The sequence below is a fragment of the Ursus maritimus genome, unplaced genomic scaffold (assembly GCF_017311325.1).
Source record: "Ursus maritimus isolate PB19 unplaced genomic scaffold, ASM1731132v1 scaffold_10, whole genome shotgun sequence".
Classification (NCBI taxonomy): domain Eukaryota; kingdom Metazoa; phylum Chordata; class Mammalia; order Carnivora; family Ursidae; genus Ursus; species Ursus maritimus.
The window spans coordinates 22,456,720-22,479,385 of NW_024423344.1; the positions used below are offsets into that span (position 1 = coordinate 22,456,720).

Here is a 22,666-nt window from a genome sequence, read left to right on the forward strand (position 1 = left end):
CCTATTTCTAGCCATTGCTTTTATGCTTAGCACCCATTTCTGAAGTCTAGTCCAGTGGCACATAAGTAGGTACCTAATAGTTACTAGATGAGGACTAAACATTTTCTTTGATTCACAAAAATGAAAACTGAGTAATTGTTCCAAGATGTCCAAAAAAAGGAAAGGGGCTTAGAGGCACGTGGTCTTCATTATGAGAAAGATATGGCCTGACAAGTATCGATTGAATTGTGAGACACAAACAGAGCGATAGTAGTGCAGAATCAGCCTAATATTAAGAGAACGAGGGAAGACCTTGGTATGACTTGGTGGCAGCCCTGAATGAGCAGGGATGGTGATGAGGGAAGGCAGTTTACAAGCTTGGTATCTGGAGTGCGTGGGACATTCTGAAGGAAGGTGTCAGCTTTATGTATTTGCATAAGTATGCTTGGACCCCTGTGAAGAAGTGTGGCCTGTTCGGAAAACTGAAATGAGGTCTATCTAAATTAAGTTTAGTTACACTGGTCCTGAAAGTTTCTCTAAGGTACTGTAGTACAAAATGTAAAAGTTGGTAGTGTAATAAATATATATAATGAAATAAACAATACAATGAATGCATAGTACACTTATCTTAGGTGACTTTTAGTGACAGAAAACCTTTTCCATTTGATTCAGGAATACTTCCTTTGTTCTATTTCAAAACTATAAACCTTGTTTTAATAACAATAATAATATCTAACCAAAATGCAATGACTGTTATGTATAATATGTATGTGCTTACAGGGAAGACTAAAAAAAAGTGAATTTTGCACTTCCCTTGATAATTCTGTTGTGAAGAATAACCATTTGTGAATTTCAGTGAGATCTGATGCTTTGATTGGCTTTGTTACAGTGAGTTAGAAGTTTGGTACTAGTTTTTGAGAACCCTGACCTAGCTTCAGACCTCTGCTATAAATTGAGATTGTGAAATTCTAATCTAGAAGTATCACTCATTGACAATCACTAGTAGTTAATAGATGTAGAAAATTTTAGCTCTGACAAGTGACTGGAGCTGTCAGCAGAATTACTATGAACCTAATGAATGAAGTTACTAATGGTTTTTCCTGGAATAGTAGTCTAGTAGGTTATTATTTATAACAGCAAAGAAATTAGGAGTTGTATGTCTTCCTAACTTCATGTACTAATTCTATTTTTAAATTATTTCGGTGGTTACAATACATTAGAATTCAGGAGTAGTTCCCAAGGACATGGGTTTTTCTTCTTATGAAAGAGTTTTTATTCCAATGTAAGTCTGACCAAGGCTTCCAGATGAATGAGGATGCATTAAAACTTCTCATGAATTTTCTATTTCTATGTAAATTGTCCGTTTTTAGTAAAGATCTCCTTCAAACTGTGTTAATAAAAATTATAAAAACAAAATCATTCTTAGTCATTTTGAACTGAGAGAAAGAATGATCAGTGAATTGGGCACCTGGGTAGCTCAGTCAGTTAAGCGTCTGCCTTCAGCTCAGGTCATGATCTCAGGGGCCTGGCATCGAGTCCCACATTGGGCTCCTTGCTCAGTGGGGAGTCTGCTTTTCCCTCTGCCTCTCTGCCCTGCTTGTGCTCTGTCTCTCTCTCACTCTATCTCAAATAAAATAATCTTAAAAAAAAAAGAATGATCAGTGAAAGTCCTTATTTATACTTTATTGTCTACAGATTTTCACTCATTTCTATAGGTTTTCTAGTGAAATATTTAATTGTAGTGGCTTCTAATTACATTTAGCATATGTATTTAAAAATAGAATCATTGAAGGATAGAAGACATTGACTGGATGATACTTTGACGTATATGCTCTATAATGGATTTGGTGTCATAACATGTATAACTAGAATGATATGCTTTGTAATTTATTATATCTGAGAAGGCACTTCTAAATTATGATGTCAGTGGGGGGAGAGGTGACTACTTGGGTATGGCAAATACAGTAGAACCTGTAGGTATGCTTTTCAGTTTTAAAATATACCTTAAATCAAATGCACCCATTTAAAGAGAACTGTTAAATGAATATTGACAAATGCATGCACTAATGTAACCTCTATTTCATTAGTTTTTTAAAAATGAATCTTACAGGCCCAGTTATCTGCCACAGATGCACTTTGATTGTATCATTTCTATCTGTGAGTTCAATTTGGAATGCAGATAAAAGAATGGTGTTTCCTGAAATTTTGTGATTTTTTTTAATGTAGTACCTAAGTTTATTTTAATTTTTTTAGTTTAAGAGAAGGTACTTACGCCTTAAGTTTAAATTAGCAAGCTCTAAGAAAATTTTGGAAATGTTCCTGTCTCACTCATTGTTGATTGTAAAATAAGCTTATGTGAAAGGAAAAAAGGCTCATTTTTGATTTGGCTTTGTTACAGTGAGTTAGAAGTTTGGTTACTTTTTATAGTTTTACCTATGGAAATCTTGAAAATTTTCTTGGCTTCAGAGATAAATTTCTCACTCTCTTAAAGTTTTGTGGGAAACCTTTGAAATCAGAACTATTTTTGAACAGTACAATTGGAGGTTAAACATAAAGGCCTGGAGATACTCATTAGCCATTTAGAGATAGACATTTATTTTCCTTTAAATATTTTAAGGAATAAAAACAAGGGAATTGAATGTCCCAAATGACCTTTTCTCCCAGTTTCCCCTTTCCTCTTCCCCTGTAAACACTCCTCTGCACTTATGTCACTGAACATATTCAGATGACTCACTAAAGTGATTGACTTTGGGCCATCTTTAATGACGCTCACACATAAGTTAGGTATATGAAATATTTTACTGTGTATTAGAAAAGGGAATGCTGCCAAAATCTACTACAAAGTCTACAGGGCCTGAGTTCCCTGGGAGCAGAGCTGAATAATTTTTTTTGGCTTTCTCTCCAGATTCTGAGCCAAGTTCTACTCTTTATGAAATTTCATAGCCAGAGTAACAGAAATCATATTTGTTTGACTAATGCTTTGAAAAGACATGGTGATCAGATATTCCACAGTTTGAACTTTAAAACACAGTTGTTTAGTCATTAAAAATATCATTTGTGAGAAGGTATTTCCATTATAAAAGCATTTGCATGACCTATTAAACAAAGTTCGGAAAAACACAGAAAATTTGAAGGAAAAAGAAAATTTAGCATCCATAAGCCAATTACCCAGAGACAATCACCATTAACTTTTGTAAAGTATTTTTTCTTTGCATAGGTTTTGTGTACTTGTGTTTTGTTTGCTTTTAAATAGTTCTATAGTATGGGGTACTGTTTTTAACAACATTTCAGTTTTATTTCACATTCTTTGCAAACATTTTCATAGCCAAAGACTGCATTTCATCAAATCTAAGAAGCCATTGGCTGTAAGTCATATACTTTGTATAACCACTAAGAGAGAAAGGAAAAACTGCTAAGTAGGGTAAAATCCCCTCAGCTGTAAGAAACACCTAAATTTCAGAGATGTTAAAATGTTTTTTAAAATGTTACAAAGATAGCCCTTATTTTAGTTTATTTTGTTAAGACAGATTGCCAGAAGCAAGAATTACTACTAAATCAGAGGTTGTGAACATTGAAGATCCGTATTGCTAAATTAATGTCCAAGTAATATTCCCACCAGTATGAGCCAGAGGGGGATGGGATCAGGGAGATGCACCAAGGGGGTTGCTTCAGTTGTTTCTTTGTGTTTGAAGCTGGGCGGTAAATACACAGGAACTTGTGCTATTCTCTATTTCTTCTATATGCCCCATGTATTTTAATCAAATTAGAATACCTAAGGGAAAAGTCCTGTTGAAGCATTTTGATTAGCTTGATGGTGTCACAATTCACTTGTGAGCCAACTGCCATAGCCAGGGCAGTGGAAGGAATACTCTGGCTATGCCTGGGTCATGTTCCCACCCTTTGGGTAGGGTGGGATGGGAAGCAGAGCAGACAGGTCTATCACCACAAGAAACAGGGACCTAATAGCTACCAAAGATTTTTTTCTTTTACTTTTCTGATTCATTTAATTCCAGCTTCTATTGCTATTATTTCCATCCTTCTTTTCTTGGAGATTTTTGGGGTGGTTTCCTTTTTAACTTGAATTCTTACTTATTTTTATTCCCCTTTGAATTAATTATAATTGTAGATTCTCACCCTCCCACATGTCCTACCAACAAATATCAAGGCTTCCTTTCAAGAATTATTTCTGATTTTTAGCATTTATTTTGTTGAACTCTTGTGGGCTTGATTCCATCTCATCTTTTTATAAAATTTTTAGTAAGCATACACAATCTGTTCATACATAAATGTGTTGGCTAGAGATTCAATTACGAGGCTATGGACTCTCTCTTTCAGAACTCTGTAGGTTTTCTCTTTGTTCTGATGACATTTAGTTTTAGGGAAGTTCAAAGGCAACTTGATTTTTGTCCTTCGTTGCTGTTAAGGTCATTTTGTAGGAATGAGCTCTGAGAGTATAATGTTTGTTTGTTTTAAAAACCACAAGACACTGAATTTGGGGGGTCACCATTAATCTCAACTAGAAGAGCTCTTTAAGTGACTAGGTTTAGATCTTTTTTCTGCTTAAGCTGTTACATCTTTTTTGCTTCTGCTTCATTTTTTAGATTTTTTGTTCTTGTTGGCTTCCTCCACCTCCCCCCATTGTTACGTACCTGCTTTTATAGGATAACTTTATCTTTTCCGTATCTCTGTAATATACATATTTATAGGTGTTCAGTAAATATTTTTTGAATGAATAAATGTAGTCTGACTCATTTTTTACCTTTCAGTTGTCCTTAGTCAATTTTCCATGGGGTCATTTCTGCTCTGTGAAGATTTGGATTACCGTGCTGTATTTGGGGTGTTATCTGTGTATGTGTGTATATGTATGTGTTTTTGATCTTTTATCTTGGCCAGCTTTTAGTTTAAATCCTTTTCTTTTTTTTGTCACTTATGTCTGTTCTGTCTCCTACAGAGAATTAATTTTGGAAGCAACCTTTCCTGTCTAAGTCCACAGGGCGTTTCTCCTCTTTCTTGGGCTGCTCTCTCTCTCTTTTTTTAATAGAACCTACATTATTTGTTGTTTATTCTGTTTACTCACTCTTGAAAATGGAAAAGTACAACAGGGCAGGTGTCAGTCCACGGACATTTGTTTGCTGCATGGCCCATTGTTTGCGCTATGCTAGAGGGCATGTTAGTGTGCACAGCCTACATAGTTTTCAGTCCTTAAGAGGCATTCCTCTAGTGTCAGTCTGTTGTACTTAATATGGCATCTTCTCCTGTCCCTGCTTCTTGCTTTGCTGAGATATAATGTATATTCTGAAGACTCTAGGTAGACTTTATGGAAAAATTCCTACTACCCTTTTATTCCTAGAAGGCACCATTATCAGGACTCTGCCATTCTTTTTGTCTCTACCTTAAGCAGTTCTCTTTGGCCATGATGGATAGATAGCAGGAGTTAAAGATTTAGAATGGGTATGGACCAGTGATGAATCACCTGGAGCTCACTGTATATAACCTAGCTAATTTCAAAGGATGATGCTCTTTCTTTAAAAACCCACTCTTACAGTATGGAGGTTCCTCAAAAAAATTAAAAATAGAACTGGATCCTGTGATCCAGTAATTCTACTTCTGGATATTTATCAGAAGAAAACAAAAATACTAATGTGAAAAGATATATGCACCCCCGTGTTCATTGCAGCATTATTTACCAAGAAACAGAAAGAACCTAAATGCCAATCGGTAGATGAGTGGATAAAGAAAATGTGTTTATATATGTATAATTCACTCATAAATATTATTCACCCATAAAAAAGAATGAAATCTTGCCATTTGTCGATATGGATGGACCTTGAGGACATTATGCTAAGTGAAGTAAGTCAGATAGAGAAAGACAAATATTGTATGAGCTCACTTGTAAGTGGATTTAAAAAAAAAAGCAAGCTCATAGATACAGAGAACAGATTGGTGGTTGCCAGAGGTAGGGGTGGGGGTGGATGAAATGAGTGAGGGAGTCAAAAAGTACAAAGTTCCAGTTATAAAAAATAAATAAGTCATGGGGATACAATAAATAAAATTAGATAACTAAATAGTATTAGCATAAATATAATGTATCTGGACTTGCCCAAAACATTTGGCAGATTTGTTTTGATATCTTCATAAACGAAATGGAAAAATATGAGTTAAATGATATGACTAGGTGAATTCACAGTTAAATTTTTAAATTTATTTTTATTTTTCTATTTTATTTTTTTAAAGATTTTATTTATTTGAGAGAGAGAGAGTGAGAAAGCACAAGCAGGGGGAATGGCAGAGGCAGAGGGAGAAGCAGACTCCCTACTGAGCAGGGAGCCCAATGTGGGGCTTGATCCCAGAACACTGGGATCATGACCTGAGCTGAAGGCAGACACTTAACCATCTGAGCCACCCAGGCACCCCAACACAGTTAAATTTTTTTAAAAAAAGAATCCCCTCATTTTATAGGTAGAACAAATGACACCCAGACAAGGCTGATAATTTCTGAATCATGGTGGATCAGTTACCAACTCAGAACCAGAGGGGGATTTAAGTACCTTGTATTTGTTTAGCAGGTAGTACTGAGTACTGGCTCATTTTTTAAATGACTAGTGGAGTAAATGATGTGATTGGGGTGGATGCACATGCAGGTGACCAGCATCGTCGCCCAGGGAGTAGGAAGGGCAGCCCCGAGTTTGAGGGTGATGCAGGAAGATGTTCAGTCTGGGGGTGGGGTGGAACTGGTTATGGTCTGAGGAGAGCAGAGCAGTTAGGAGAGTTTCACCGTAATTTATAGTGGACCGGGGGCTAGAACTGCACAGTTGGAGATATAGGTCTTGATTTCCCTCATAATATGGATCCCAGAATTGGAGAATGATCCTATGAAGTTTTAAAACATGAATAAACAATTTTATATTATAGTTATTATAGTAAATAGGTACACTTAAAATATGAAAATAGCAAATGCAAAAAAGGAGTACTGTATTGAGAGGCATTGTACTGTGTGTTTTTCCCTCTATTATATAATTTCATTGCCCCCAAAATGTTTAGTTTCTTTGTTTAATAATAAGCTCCAAAGAGCAAGGATTGTATTTTTTTTGTTCACGGCTCTATCCCAAGTATTTAGCAAGGTGCCTCTGCTTAGTACTCAGATTGTTTGTCCAGTGAATAAGTGAATGAATAAATCAACAGGCAAATGAAAAGTTGAGAGACAGCAAATCACGAAATGGTGGCTAACTGCCATGTTAACGTGGGAGTCCTGAAAACATTTGTAATATTACCAGAATTAGCCTGAGAATTAGCTTGATATAGTGAGAACTGAGCAGAGCAATAGGTAATGGACAAAAATCATGTCATATCATATATATGATACCATATTCTTATTTGTACTCTATTTTGATGTCAGGGAGCATTTAATTGAAATTCTTACAGTTGATTATCTTTTCCTTGGTGCAGTAGAACTGCATGAAGAAATAGAACAATTACACAAATGCATTTAGCTTTAAAAAAACTTTTAATGCTAAGTATTTGAACATTAAATATTTAACCTTCAAAGAATAAATGTATATTTTTTAAAAGAAAAAAATGTGTAAGTGATTCAAGGAGCCAGATGCGTCTAAGACACTTAATTAAAACAATAGCATGTCTCAATTACTATGCCTTTCTCTTTGGCGAAATCATTCATTCATTATGTCATAGAACTTTCTGTAATAATAGCAGCTAAACATTATAGAGTACTTGACTTATACAAGGCCCTGTGCAGGATACTCTACTTACCTTTAATCCTCACAAGCCTGAGAGGGAGATGTTATCATCTCCATTTACAGATGAGAACAGAGCCTTAAGGGGATCACATCCTGTGCCCAAGATCACTCAGGTGAGAAGCAACAGCTTGCTGGCTCTGCCCAACTATCTAATGATTGTTTCAGCACCCACCCTACTTCCACATTACATATGCTTTTAAATATACTCTACTTTCATTTATTTATGTGTAGGGCTAACTACTAAAGAAAAATCTAGTGTCTTTATAATTTTATTTTTGAATTTTATAAAGGTACATGATACAATATTCCTCCGACTCTCTTTTTTGAACCTGACACTACCTACTGAGAATCCATGTGATCTTCACATGCTTTATCTTTGAATGCTCTGTCAACTTTCAGTATCCGCTTTAGAGGCTGACCGGGGTCTCTTAACTTGTTTTTCAAACTTATCTTTGCCCCAAGAGAGGACAAATTCCCCTCCCACTTAGTCTCCCCACACTGGGGAGTTGAGGCACTCCTGTTGAAAACAGCATTTCTTCTGAAAACAACAATTTAAGTCTTTTGTTTTATCATCAAAATTCACACTAACCGTTTTGATTTCTGCTTCATAACATATATATGTCCCATTGGAATTCTTGATTACAAACAACAAATACTGAAGGAATTTATTGGAAGGATATAAGGTAGCTCGCAGAATGACAGAAGTTCTAGGGAACCAGATTTGGGAAATAGGAATCTAGGAGGATTAGGGATTTGGAACCATAGCCATGGTTATGCCACAGGAATAGCTAGGTAGAGTGCTGCTATCCACTGGTGTGCACGTTTGTGTATACACATTTGTATAATATCCTCCATTGACTAATAGCATCATTGTAAATCAGAAAAATATTAGAAAAAATAGAATTAACCCAAATGTCCGTCAATAGGGTATTGGTAAAATAAATTATATAGTAATTTTATAAGAAATTGCCATATAATAATTACATGGTGTTATCTATGTAATAGAATACTATATTGTGTACAATTATTGTAGTAGATCTAAATGTATACTCATAGAATGGTATTCAAGATATAAAAAGTGGGGGGGCGCCTGGGTGGTGCAGTCGTTAAGCATCTGCCTTCCGCTCAGGGCGTGATCCTGGCGTTCTGGGATCGAGCCCACATCAGGCTCCTCCACTAGGAGCCTGCTTCTTCCTCTCCCACTCCCCCTGCTTGTGTTCCCTTTCTCACTGGCTGTCTCTATCTCTGCCAAATAAATAAATAAAATCTTTAAAAAAAAAAAAGATATAAAAAGTGGGAAAAAGTTACAAAATACTATGTTTAGTATTCTATTTTTGTTGTAAAATATATCTAATTTTATATGTATGAAAAAGTCAGGAGGAACATACACCAAACTGATATATTTATTATCCCCGAGCAGTTGTTTTAATGGAAGACTTTGATTTACTATGTCATGTTTCTGTGAGGTTTGAAATATTTTTGCCAGTAACTATGAAGTACATGACTATGCCTCTCCTAACCGGAGACTTCAATTATGATTTTCTCCCTAAATACTTACATTACAGTAGGGCAATGATAGCTATATTTAGCTTTCTCTGCTCTATGTAAATAGATGTTCTCAAAAACAAGAATTAATACTCCTTTTCCTCACTTTCCTCACCCTCCACCATGGTGGTCTTCATTTCCTCAGTGAGTATGGCCAGCTGAATGTTTGAAGAGTAAATAAAAAACAGATTAGATGTTTAAAAATTTTACGTTGCGATTTTGTGATTGTCATGGGTAGCATTAAATATTGCCTTACCACAGTATGTGGACTCTAATCTCACTTTGTTTTACATGTTTTATTTGATCTATCACCATCGTTACTGTCGTCGTCAGCCGCAGCAGCAGCATTCTCATTAGTTAAAAATTCTAGTTAAATATCGCTTATTCTGTAAAAGTACTCCTTTTCCTATTGGGACTCTTTCCCTAATCCTTGTATTTGTGTTGTAGAAAAAAATTTTTAATTTTGAGTAAAAACTTTTAGGCAAAGTTTTTAAAATACCTGTCTTAAAATATTTATATGTATTTAAATTTGGTGTAAAAATTGATGAAACTCATTTTATGTTTCAAATTACTGAATTAAGGTTATTGAAAACATATAAGACATTTTAGTATAGCAATTTAATCACATTAAGAGTTAAATTGCTTGCAAACTGGTACAGCCACACTGGGAAACAGGTTGGAGGTTCCTCACAAAGTTAAAAAATAGAACTACCCTACAGTCCAGCAATCACACTACTAGGTATTTACCCAAATAATGCAAAAAGACTAATTCAAAGGGATACCTGCACCCCGATGTTTATGGCAGCATTATCCACGATAGCCAAATTATGGAAGCAGCCCAAGTGTCCATCAGTTGATGAATGGATAAAGATGTGGTATATAGATATACACAATGGAGGATTATTCAGCCATAAAAAGAATGAAATCTTGCCATCGGCAACATGGATGGAACTAGAGTATTATACTAAGTGAAATAAGTCAGTCAGAGTAAGACATGCCATATGATTTCACTCATATGTGAAATTTAAGAAACAAAACAAATGAGCAAAGGGGAAAAAAGAGAGAGAGAGGCAAACCAAGAAACAGACTCTTAACCATAGAAAACAAACTGATGATTGCGAGAGGGGAGGTGGTGGGGGAATGGGTGAAATAGGTGATGGGGATGAAGGAGGGCACTTGTGACGAGCACTGGGTGATGTATGGAAGTGTTGAATCACTATATTATACACCACGAACTAACATTACACTTATATTAAGTAACTGGAATGTAAATAAAAACTTGAGAAAAAAATTTTAAAAAGTTAAATTCATGATTCTTGTTTGCTTATTTGTTTGTTTTTAGTATTCTGTATTGGAAGAAGAGATTTCTATAGATGAAAAAAATGCCTTTGTTTAGTAAATCACACAAAAATCCAGCAGAAATTGTGAAAGCTCTGAAAGACAACTTGGCCATTTTGGAAAAGCAAGACAAAAAAACTGACAAGGTATGAACTAAAATATTATTATTCAAATGCATATATTCCAAAACCAAAAACCAATGTAGAAGCTTGGTGAAGAATCCCAAATATGGTCTGTGATGTGCACATAAGATCTGTATAAATACATGTAAATTGATTTCAGGTTTTATGCAATTGTTGAATCTTTCACTTTGAACCCTTGGTTCACTGTCTTAAGCCTCTGACCAAACTTGGATCACTCTAACTGAGCTTAAAAATCTAAGGGGTTACACTGGTATATAATATTAAACTGACATTTTTATTTAAAGATCACCTGATAGTTTCTACAACAGTGCAACCTCATTTTAACATTTTTTAAAGGTCCTACTAAGCAGGATTTCCTCATAGGTAAGGTTTTTTTTTGTTTTTTTTTTTTTGTATTTTATTTCTTCCATGGGGTGTTGGACCCTACATGTTCAGTTTCTCTCTAAAGTGACTGGGTAGCTTATGGCAAGACTTAAGAGATCTATAAAATAAATCTCCTTCAGGTCACAGTATTTTTCTATCCCAGTGTATAAACAATCTTGGATTTTTGTAGGGATGTAGAAATATTATTTTTTATCCTGCATCTTGTAAAGGATGTAGAAGTGTATTTTTAATTCTCGTGTACTTGTAATATTGAGCCAAATATTGGCTCAGTTAGAAAGAAGAAATGACCTTCATAAAAGAGTAAATCTAAATGGCAAAAGACAGGGAAAAAAACATAAAAAGATACTCATTTTCACGAGTAGTCAGGAAAAGGCCAATTAAAACCACATGCATTCCTATTACACACCCACTATTTTGGCAAAAATGAAAAATGTCTGATGATACTAAGTGTTGGCGAGGATGGAGAGCAACGAGGACTTTCCCCCACTGGGAGGGATAAAGTATAAATTGGTGTCACTGCTTTGGAAACCTGTCATCTGTCAAATCACCTGTCAAATATGTTTATACTCATAGATATAAACTCTAGCGATAACCAGGATGCATGTACAAAGGGTGTGCATGTGTCGCTGTTCATAATAACCCCTCAGTGGAAACCACCTAAATGTCCATCAGAGGTAGAACTGATGAACTGTGGTCCAGCCATCCGTGACGTACTTGAGAGCAATGAAAATTAGAGCACTGCCACCTCCCTGCGGCTGCGTGGGTAGATCTCACACATGTGATAGTGGAAGAGGCACCTCATGAAAGGTTACAGGTACTAGTCCAAAAAGTTCAAAGTTGGCAGAGCTACACTACATTGTTTAGGGATGCAAAAACAGGTAAGAAAACTATAAAGAAAAGTAAAGAAATGATTGTTGTCAAAAACATAAAAATATTTACTTCTAGGTTGAAAAGGTTGCATTCCGCTGACTTCAGGGTTTCTGGAAGTATTCTGTTCTTGACCTGTGTTAGGGTCACACAGATGTTTGCTTTATAATGATTCTTAACTACATATAATTTAAAGTCCATGTGGATAAATCTCACACTTGAAGAAACTTCCAACCTTTAATAAATTAAGGATTGTTTCAGTCAGATCTTACGATGTATCTGGAAATTACTTTTTTAAAGCAGTATCATGCTACTGTGAATTATTTATTTATATTTAACTTGCCTTAGTTTATTTCCTTCAGTCATAATGAGTACAGAACTATACTTGAAAGTAATAAAACTATATTTCTTTTAAAATATTCAGCAGATTAAATTGTTAACTTTTTGGCCTGTTCTCTTTTGCTCACCTGTATTAATTTTAAAAAGATGTATTGAGTAAATCCACATCCCATATAATTCGCCTCTTTAAAGTGTGCAATTCACTGATTTTTAGTATTCTCACAAATTCTACATTCATCGCCAATATCTAATTCAAGAATAGTTTCTCAACCCCCAAAAGAAATCCTGTACCAGTTAGCAGTCATTCCTCACTGTCCCCTCCCCAGGTCTGAGTACCGACTCATCTACTTTCTACTTCTGTGGATTTCCCGGTTACTCTTTACAATATAGAAACATTTGTGGGCGCCTGGGTGGCTCAGTCGTTGGGCATCTGCCTTTGGCTCAGGGCGTGATCCTGCGTTCTGGGATCAAGCCCCACGTCAGGCTCTTCTGCTGGGAGCCTGCTTCTTCCTCTCCCACTTCCCCTGCTTGTGTTCCCTCTCTCGCTGGCTGTCTCTTTCTCTGTCCAATAAATAAAATAAATCTTTAAAAAAAAAAAAGAAAAAGAAAAAGAAAGAGAAACATTTGTTGTTGTTTTTAAGTTTCATAGAGAGCAAAAAAAGGTGATGATTACGTGGGAGAGACAAGTGAATTAACAAAGTTTAATGGGTTTTGATAATTTGTGCATTTTGACAATTCAGTTTTATTACATAGTCCATTAAAAAATCAGAGTAATAGGAATTTGTTGAAAAAGTTTAACAAATGCTTTTAATAAAGACCTGTAGCTTCTAATAAGTCTTCAAAACAAGTAATTTTATTTTAATTTTTAAGAGTAAAATTTATAGCTGATGACTAGATTAGACTATGTCTGAATATGTTTTAAAGGAAGAATGTTTCGATTATTTTGACCAAGTAGAAATGCTAGAGTTTTTTTATATAAATAAATTTTTGCAACGTTTGCCAAAATAAAAAAAGCAATGTCTGTGAAACAGTTTTTTGTTTGCTTGTAACTGCACAGTGTTCTTTGATCATAAATAAGCAGATTTCAAGAAATGGGGTTTTTTGTTTGTTTGTTTATGGCCTAAAAATTTTCATTCCTCTTCACTATGAGCATATTTTTTGGTCACCAGGCTTCAGAGGAAGTGTCGAAATCACTGCAAGCAATGAAAGAGATTCTGTGTGGCACAAATGACAAGGAGCCCCCCACAGAAGCTGTGGCCCAGCTCGCACAAGAGCTCTACAGTAGTGGGCTGCTGGTGACACTGATTGCTGACCTACAGCTCATAGACTTCGAGGTAAACCCTCTGTAAAAGGATGACGCTGCTGCTTTGCAAGTTTAGTGTATATAATCATAAATATTTGACTTTCTATTATTACTGTTCATCTATTACATAAAAACCCAGTATTTTTCTAAAACTTCTCAGATTTCTTTAATAAAGTAAGAAGGTATCTTATGGTTAAGTGTTCTGCAGCCAGGTGGCAAGCTTAGTGGCCATTAATAATAATGGTAATAGTAAGAGATAACATTGAGTGCTTACTACATGTCGTACAGTTCCAAGCACTCATCTCCTTTCCTTCTTAAAACTACCTGTGTGATTGGTACTATATGATTAGCCTCGTTTTATAGATGAAGAACCTAAAGTTCAAAGCTATTAAGTAATTTGTTCAGTCACAAGAGCCTAAGCTGGGATTCAAAGTCAGTGTCTCTCAGGCCTGTTCATTTAATTAAAAGATTATACCAGTGATTTCAGAAGTTTGTTGAATGCTAGCAATATAGGATACTTATCTCATTTTGAAAGTAGTTACACCTAATTTACCTGAATAATAAGGGAACTAAATAAAACAAAAACTTAGAAATGTGAGTGGTGAATAGGTGTAGGCATTTTATTATCTACAGTATCTCTAACTGAGAACAGTGGTTTTTCGGTAAACAGCGTGTCTGTAAGGCGAGTTTGACCATTGGCTGTTTCGGTGATGGAAGTCTTGGCTTTGATTTGTTTGTTGTTCTGTTACTATCATCAGTGCTCCGGTTTCCACTGATTCTCAGAAATGGAAGAAAATGCCGATTTCTGAAGTAGCTTTCAGTTTTATCACCGAGGAAGTAAAAGGGAAACTAATTATGGTGATTACAGCGATTAGACCAAGATAAGGTCAGGGCTCTGGGGATCTGTGGAAATACTAGCCCACAGCTCCCTGGACGGCTTAAATGGGGGAAGATTTTTGGCTGGCTGGAGCCAAGGAGGAGGAATACAGAGCAAGACTGCTGTGGAGATGTGAAGCCAGGTGTGCTGGCTGGATACAACACTGAGTGGAGGACCCCAGAGAGTCCAGACTTCAACTCACCCTTCCTTTCAGACACACCTTTTTCTTTCGTTCCCTCCCTTACCTATTCTCTATCTTGGACATTTCTACTCAATAATCTCTTTGCCTACTTTTTCCTCTTGCCTGGCTCTCTCACTGTCCCACCCCATCTTACTCCTCAATTTTTAAATCGGCCGTGTGCAGAATGAAATGTAGTTTTATCATTGCATCTGTGTATTTTCATGTTTCTTTTATTCAGTTTCAAATGAGATATTATGAACACTTACAGGAGTTGTGCATAGTGGAAAAATACCTGGGATTAGAATTGTTTAGAGTCTCTGCCATGCTGTTTGATAGTCAGTAATGTAACCTCTTTGAGACTGACTTTTGTCATCTCTAAAACAGGAAAAGTATGAATTTACAACACTGTTTTAAATATTAAACTGAGTAAAAAATATATGTGTGTATATATGTTATACAAGAACAATGAATACATGTGCAGACCATACATAAATGTCAGATAGTATATTCTCATTTTCCTCCCTTCCTCAAAATAAAGTTAAGTGTAAGCTAGTTTATTTTTGTTATAATCCTTGATTTTTTTTATTACTTCAATTTTAGATTTAATTGGTCAGTGATCATAAATGGGAAAAATACTCCCTATTCTTGGATTACAGTATTAAATTTCTATATATCTCCTATTGTTTTGCAGATTTCCCTGAAAGCAGAAATGTATTAAGCTATTATTATCATTAATTAATATGTTAGCTTGAGTTAATTTATGAAATTAGCCCAGTTTGCAGTTGGATGCTGGAAGGAATATCAAGGATGGTTATATTTTGAAGGATGAGCTGAGATGTCATCAGGCCCAGTGAACTAGCGAAGTCTTGAGAAGCCACAGAGTAGTGTAGCTTCAAGGTGCCATCCGAGAATTAGGGAGCCAGGTGTACATCAAGACAGACTTTGGGTACCTTATAACTTTGCTCAGATAACAAAACAGGAACAATAAAAATTACTTATGCAAGTTTCCCTTATTTTACATGGATACTGAAAATAAATAAATTTAGAGAGGAAATTCACTTTAAAAATTATTATTGAATGAAGACGTTCAATTGCCTAAAAGTTGACTTACATGTTATCAAGTAGAGTGAACTTCTACTCTCTGGAATCTTTGAGGAAAGAAGTATCTTTCTGAATATTTTCATTTTCTGAGTAACTGAAGGTTAATTCTTCAAATGCAGAAAGTCAAATACATTACTTTTGTGGATTACATTTTCTCTATAAAATACATTATATACTTGCCCCTCTCCAAATAATATTCTAGCTATAATTTTTTACTGTTGATTCACAACTATCATTATGAAGATCTGTTATTGTGGTAATAAAAGAGCAGACAGTTCTTTTTGTTTTCAACTTTATCGAAGTATAATTGACCAGACAGTTCTTGACTTTGTTCATTGAACTGATTTGACATGATGCCTAGAACATAGTAATAAATGAATGTGATATTCAGTAGATGCAGCTGTCTTTCTTAAGCCCATAAAAAATAGACACTTATAAATACTTCTTAGTTGAATGAACAAATGGAAACCAGTTAAAATTGAGGACACTTCAACTCCATTGGCTATATATAATATTTGCAGAAAAGCAGCAGCATTATTAGCTTTCTTGCAGAAAATATGCTATGTATCTCTATGGACTGGAGGTCCTAACGGTTAGCCTGCAAGCACCAACTTTCCATCTCAAGCCTAAAGTATCCATATAAGATAGTGACAACTTGATAAAATTCGTCCTAACTTTAGAGCTCACTCTAATCACACAGAACTCTGTCTTCCTCAGGTCCTGGTTCATAGGTGAAACTGCTACAGTCCCTTCTGGATTGAACGTATCTTAAGTTCTAGGAATCTGTTTCCCACACCTAGTGCCATGTACACTGGTTGGTTGAGTGAATGAATGAATGTAGGCATGAGAATGAGAGATTGAAGCAGAGGTAAAGAAATTAGGGGCACCTGGGTGGCTCAGTCGTTAAGCGTCTGCCTTCGGCTCAGGGTGTGATCCCAGAGTCCTGGGATCAAGCCCCACATCAGGCTTCTCTGCTAGGAGCCTGCTTCTTCCTCTCCCACTCCCTCTGCTTGTGTTCCTTCTCTCACTGGCTGTCTCTCTCTGTGTCAAATAAATAAATAAATAAAATCTTAAACAAAAAAAAAGAAGTAAGGAAATTAGACCAAAGGAAGATGTTCTGAGCCCAGCAATAAGCCACTTTTCTTGAGGAATTAGTAAATTGTTTGGAAGATAATTCAAGAGTGACGATAATCATTCTAGTAAGTGAATAGCCGCTCCTGGGGGTTTGTTGGAGAGTACAATGGTTATTTGACTAAAATTTCTGGTATATGTTTTTAACAGGCAGAAAAATATATTATTTAGGTATAGGCTGTAGCTTTTACCAAATAACCTAAAAGGATGGAGTATTCCTTACAGAGAAAAATGAGTTTTTGTTTAGAAGACACCTAGATGGGTAGATGGGCTTTTTTATTAGTTGTAGAAGGTTAGGTCTCTAAGCAATGTCTGGAAGGAAAAGACTGAAAGAGAAGAGCTTAGATTCCTTTTGCAGAGTAAAGTAACAGAAATTTGAGAAATGTCCTCTCTGGCTAAGATCAATAGGAGTAGGAAATAGAAGGAAAATAGAAGAAAGTTTTGGAGTGAGGGAAAGAGACTCCAGAACCATGACAGAGGAAGAAGCTTAAGGAGAAATATGATCAGAAATGCTGACGAACCAGGGCACTTGGGTGGCTTAGTCAGTTGAGGTTCAGACTCTTGATTTTTGGCTCAGGTCATGATCTCAGGGTCCTGGGATCGAACCCTGTGTCTGCCTCCCTGCTCAGCAGGGAGTCTGCTTGTCTCCCTCTCCCTCTGCCTCTCCCCCTGCTTGCTCTCTCTCTCTCTCTGTCTCTCAAATGAATAAATAATTTTTTTAAAAAAGAATATTGATAAGCCTTTAATAATAATAATAATACATAGAATTCAATTTGAGATTGTTTCTGCACTGTACCATATTTATTCTTTGTTACCCTTAAACCTTTGATAGAAGAACTATGTACTAATAGTATAGGTTGAGTGAAGAAGGAGAAGGGGCAGTTTTCTACACTTGGGATAAACAGAGTGTTGAGGAAAATAACTCGTGGCAGAAGGCAAGGCCATGAACAGGCTTGAGAGGAGCTTGGAGCAGGGGTTTGGGATCCAGAGCTGACAGCAGTGATGGTGGCCACGGCAGTGGCTTAGGTTGGGTACAGGAACTACCTTGGGAGTCTGTGTGACAAACCCATTTCTCCTTCAGGAATCCAGAGCAAAGTGGCCCATCAGGGTAGGGAAAGTGCTAGAGGATCCTACTGTATGTGAGTAAGGGCTAGTGAGCAGGCAGACCTTTGAGTTAAAATTGTTTAAAAAGAAAATCTCATTACTTTACAACCATAAATTTTTAATCCTTTGAACCTTAAAATTGCTGACAGAAAAGAACCACTTCTGCATATTATTATGAAGTTAAAAAAAAAAAAGACTTGTGGCTGAGATTGCAACTCTTCAGATTTTATGGGCTCAGGATCAAACTCGGAGCTGTGTTTCTTGAGGTTTGGCTGCTATTCAAGACACAGCTTCAGACTCTGATGTTTTGAAACACAATGTGATAAGAGATCAAAGGATGAATTTTATTGATGCATTCATTTTAAGGGCAGGTGTGCCTTGCAAAACTAGGGTGCATGCAAAGTCATCTGTTCAGACCGAATTAGAAAGCAGTGCAAAGAAGCAGAGAACTTTCTGCTGTGATAATTTAATCTCTAATTATTATTTCTTGCTACATTAAAAAAAAAAAAGTCAGCAAAATAAGTACTCCAGTATCAGCTTCTCATTTACCCATTTTATGGTCCTAAATTTTTGAAAATTTCTGTCCCTTTTTAAAAATCCTTTTCTGTACCTTGGCCCTCTTTAAAGTGGTCCCTCACCTTTAGTTTTATTACTGTAAGAATGAAAAATCATAAAGCCTTAAGACATAAGCTTTGACTGTGCTTCATGCATTTAACAATTTGAAATGCTTACTATGTGTGTAGGGCATTGATTCTCGTTGGTCTTGAGTCTCTTTGGTTGTTTATATAGTTTGCACCTGTCATTAGACAAATTAAGTTACAGAATTTACAATTACAGGTGAGGAAACACTCTATCATATTAAATGGAATTTTATGTTATCATTACCCTCTCGTACTCTTAAACTTATGAATATAAAGTTTAGAAACACTTATCCTGTAAAAGTACATAGTTTATGGATGATTTAAAATGGTATTTGGCATCAAGCCCTTAATCAAAAGTGTAACATGTTAATTGGTTGTATTCCCCTATAAAAATTAAGACAATGACCATTTTAGTTTGACCTTACCATACTTTTTAAGGACCGTAACCTGCCATAAAGGTAAAGACTGCTCACACCATTGTATAATGTACAAAATGTTTTATTCCCTCTGCTTTCTGGGGAAGGGTCCCTCCTTCCCCACCCATGTAGTTACAGTGGGAGCAACCTTATTACGCAGCATGACACCCTGCCCAGCACACAGCTAATTGGCCTACTAGTGGACATTGGATCAAAGCAGGGCCAGAGTATTCTGCAGGATTCTGGAACTAAAACTGAGATAGAACCTTAGTCTCTAACTAGGAGCTAACCATATTCCATGTAATTTCTGCATCAGTGGTCAGGTTTCTTACCATGTAAACTAAAAAAATGGAGGAAGCCAGCCTGCAGAAAAGACAGAAAGAAATGAAGATGGGGAGAGAGATAGACAGGGCCAGGGGGTTTGGAAGGAGCTCTGCATTGGATTTCTTGTAATGTATAAATATAATTATACTGAAAAAATTTGAGAGCAACTAATTCTGAGCTAGCCTGTGTTTGGGTTCTCTGAAACTTTCCCAGTATCTGTAAATTAGTTTAGTTTGAATTTTGTTCCCCTGCAAAGCACTCGTCCATGCAGTGAACACTCCCCACCCCCAACCCCTTGCACACGGCTCTACCTATCTAGCTCTGCTACTGAAATTCGGCACAAACATTTGCCCTACCCACCTCAACTCTCCCCACCCCTCTCCCCCAAGCCAACACGTACAGAGCAGAAGAGAGAGAGGAGAGCAGAAGACAGAAGTCCATGACTTCGATGGCTACAATTATGTTTCATTTTTAAAAAATTAATGTGTAATTTACAAACAGTAACATGCTCTCTTTTTAACACGCAGTTCTGTGATATAGAACAATTCCATCACCCCAGAAATTTTCCCATGCCCCCATTGTAATCAGTTCTTTTTCCTACCCTCAGCCTCTGGCAACCACTCATCTATCTTCTATCCTCGTATAATTTGCCTTAAATGTGGAAATGGAATCACACAAAATGTGGCCTTTTGAGTCTGGCTTCTTCCACTTGGCCTAATGCATTTAGGATTCATCTGTATTGTTGCTGGGTATCAGGAGTTTGTTCCTTTTCTTTTTTATAATAATATTTTTTTATTATATTATGTTAGTCACCATACAGTACATCCCTGGTTTTTTATGTAAAGTTCCACGATTCATTAGTTGCGTATTACACCCAGTGCACCATACAATATGTGTCCTCCTTACTACCCATCACCAGCCTATCCCATTCCCCCACCCCCCTCCCCTCTGAAGCCCTCAGTCTGTTTCCCAGAGTCCATAGTCTCTCATGCTTCATTCCCCCTTCTGATTAACCCCCTTTATCCCTTTCTTCTCCTACTGATCTTCCTACTTCTTATGTTCCATAGATGAGAGAAACCATATGATAATTGTCTTTCTCTGCTTGACTTATTTCACTTAGCATTATCTCCTCCAGTGCCGTCCATGTTGCAGCAAATGTTGAGAATTCGTTCTTTTTGATAGCTGAGTAATATTCCATTGTACATATGGACCATATCTTTTTGATCCAGTCATCTGTTGAAGGGCATCTCGGCTCCTTCCATGATTTAACTATTGTGGACAATGCTGCTATGAACATTGGGGTTCATGTGGCCCTTCTCTTCACTACATCTGTATCTTTGGGGTAAATACCCAGTAGTGTAATTGCTGGATCATAGGGTAGCTCACTTTTTTTTTTTAAAGATTTTATTTATTTATTTGACAGAGATAGAGACAGCCAGCGAGAGAGGGAACACAAGCAGGGGGAGTGGGAGAGGAAGAAGCAGGCTCATAGCGGAGGAGCCTGATGTGGGGCTCGATCCCATAACGCCAGGATCACGCCCTGAGCCGAAGGCAGATGCTTAACTGCTGTGCCACCCAGGCGCCCCTCACTTTTTAACTTTTTAAGGGACCTCCACACTGTTTTCCAGAGTGGCTGTACCAACTTGCATTCCCACCAACAATGTAGGAGGGATCCCCTTTCTCCACATCCTCTCCAACAATTGTTGTTTCTTGCCTTGTCTATTTTTGCCATTCTAACTGGCGTAAGGTGGTATCTCAGTGTGGTTTTGATTTGAATTTCCTTGATGGCTAATGATTTTGAACATTTTTTCATGTGTCTGTTAGCCATTTGTATGTCTTCATTGGAAAAGTGTCTGTTCATATCTTCTGCCCATTTTTTGATTTGTTTATTTGTTTCTCGTGTATTGAGTTTGAGAAGTTCTTTGTAGATCTTGGATACCAGTCCTTTATCTGTAGTGTCATTTGCAAATATCTTCTCCCATTCCGTGGGCTGCCTCTTAGTTTTTCTGACTGTTTCCTTGGCTGTGCAGAAACTTTTAATCTTGATGAAGTCCCATAAATTCATTTTATCTTTTGTTTCTCTTGCCTTTGGGGATGTGTCATGAAAAAGGTTGCTTTGGCCGATGTCGTAGAGGTTGCTGCCTATGTTCTCCTCTAGGATTTTGATGGATTCCTGTCTCACATCGAGGTCTTTCATCCATTTGGAGTTTATCTTTGTGTATGGTGTGAGAGAGTGGTCAAGTTTCATTCTTTTGCATGTAGCTGTCCAATTTTCCCAGCACCATTTATTGAAAAGACTGTCTTTTTCCCACCGGATGTTTTTTCCTGCTTTATCAAAGATTAGTTGCCCAAAGAGCCGATGGTCCATTTCTGGGTTCTCTATTCTGTTCCATTGGTCTATGTGTCTGTTTTTGTGCCAGTACCATGCTGTCTTTGTGATCACAGCTTTGTAGTACAGCTCGAAATCCGGCATTGTGATGCCCCCAGCTTTGTTTTTCCTTTTCAACAATTCCTTGGCAATTCGGGGCCTTTTCTGGTTCCACACAAATTTAAGCGCTGTTTGTTCCAGTTCTTTGAAAAATGTCATTGGTATTTTGATCGGGATAGCATTGAAAGTGTAGATTGCTCTGGGTAGCATGGACATTTTAACTATGTTAATTCTTCTGATCCATGAGCATGGAATGTTTTCCCATCTTTTTGTGTCTTCTTCAATGTCTTTCAAGAGTGATTTATAGTTTCTAGAATATAGATCCTTTACGTCTCTGGTTAAAGGAGTTTGTTCCTTTTTATTGCTGAGTAGTATTCCAATGCATGGATGTACACAGACCATTTAGCCATCCCCCAGTTGAGGGATATTTGGGGGATTTTCAGTTTTGAGCAGTTACAAATAAAACCTCTATAACCATTTATGCAGTTTGTATGTGCAGATGTAGGTTTTCATTTCACTTGTGTAAATACCCAGGAGTAGGATTGTTGGGTAGCATTGGGGTTTTTGTTTGTTTGCTTTTAGCTTTGGGTTTTTTAAAAAAAATTTTAGCCACTCAGGTAAGTGTCAGTGGTATGTTGTGGTTTTAATTTACATTCCCTTAATGACTAATGATGTTGAGCATCTTTCCAAATGTGTTTATTTGCTACTGTATCTTTTCTTCTGTGAATTGTCTAAATAGACCTTTTGCCCTCTTTTTATTTGGTTGGTGAATTTTGAGAATTCTTTATATATCCTATATACAAGTCAATGG

General features: G+C 36.6%; 1 protein-coding gene across 7 annotated transcripts in view; it reads left to right on the forward strand.

Moving 5' to 3' along the window:
* CAB39L (calcium binding protein 39 like) overlaps positions 1-22,666 on the forward strand; it is a 112,196-nt gene that overhangs the window by 44,480 nt on the left and 45,050 nt on the right. For all 7 annotated transcript variants that reach the window (XM_008706873.2, XM_008706869.2, XM_008706868.2 and 4 more), the window contains 2 exons: positions 10,621-10,762; positions 13,519-13,683. In XM_008706873.2, the coding sequence (XP_008705095.1) occupies positions 10,652-10,762; positions 13,519-13,683 (276 nt within the window). In that variant the 5' untranslated portion in view covers positions 10,621-10,651. The remainder of the gene's footprint in view (positions 1-10,620; positions 10,763-13,518; positions 13,684-22,666) is intronic.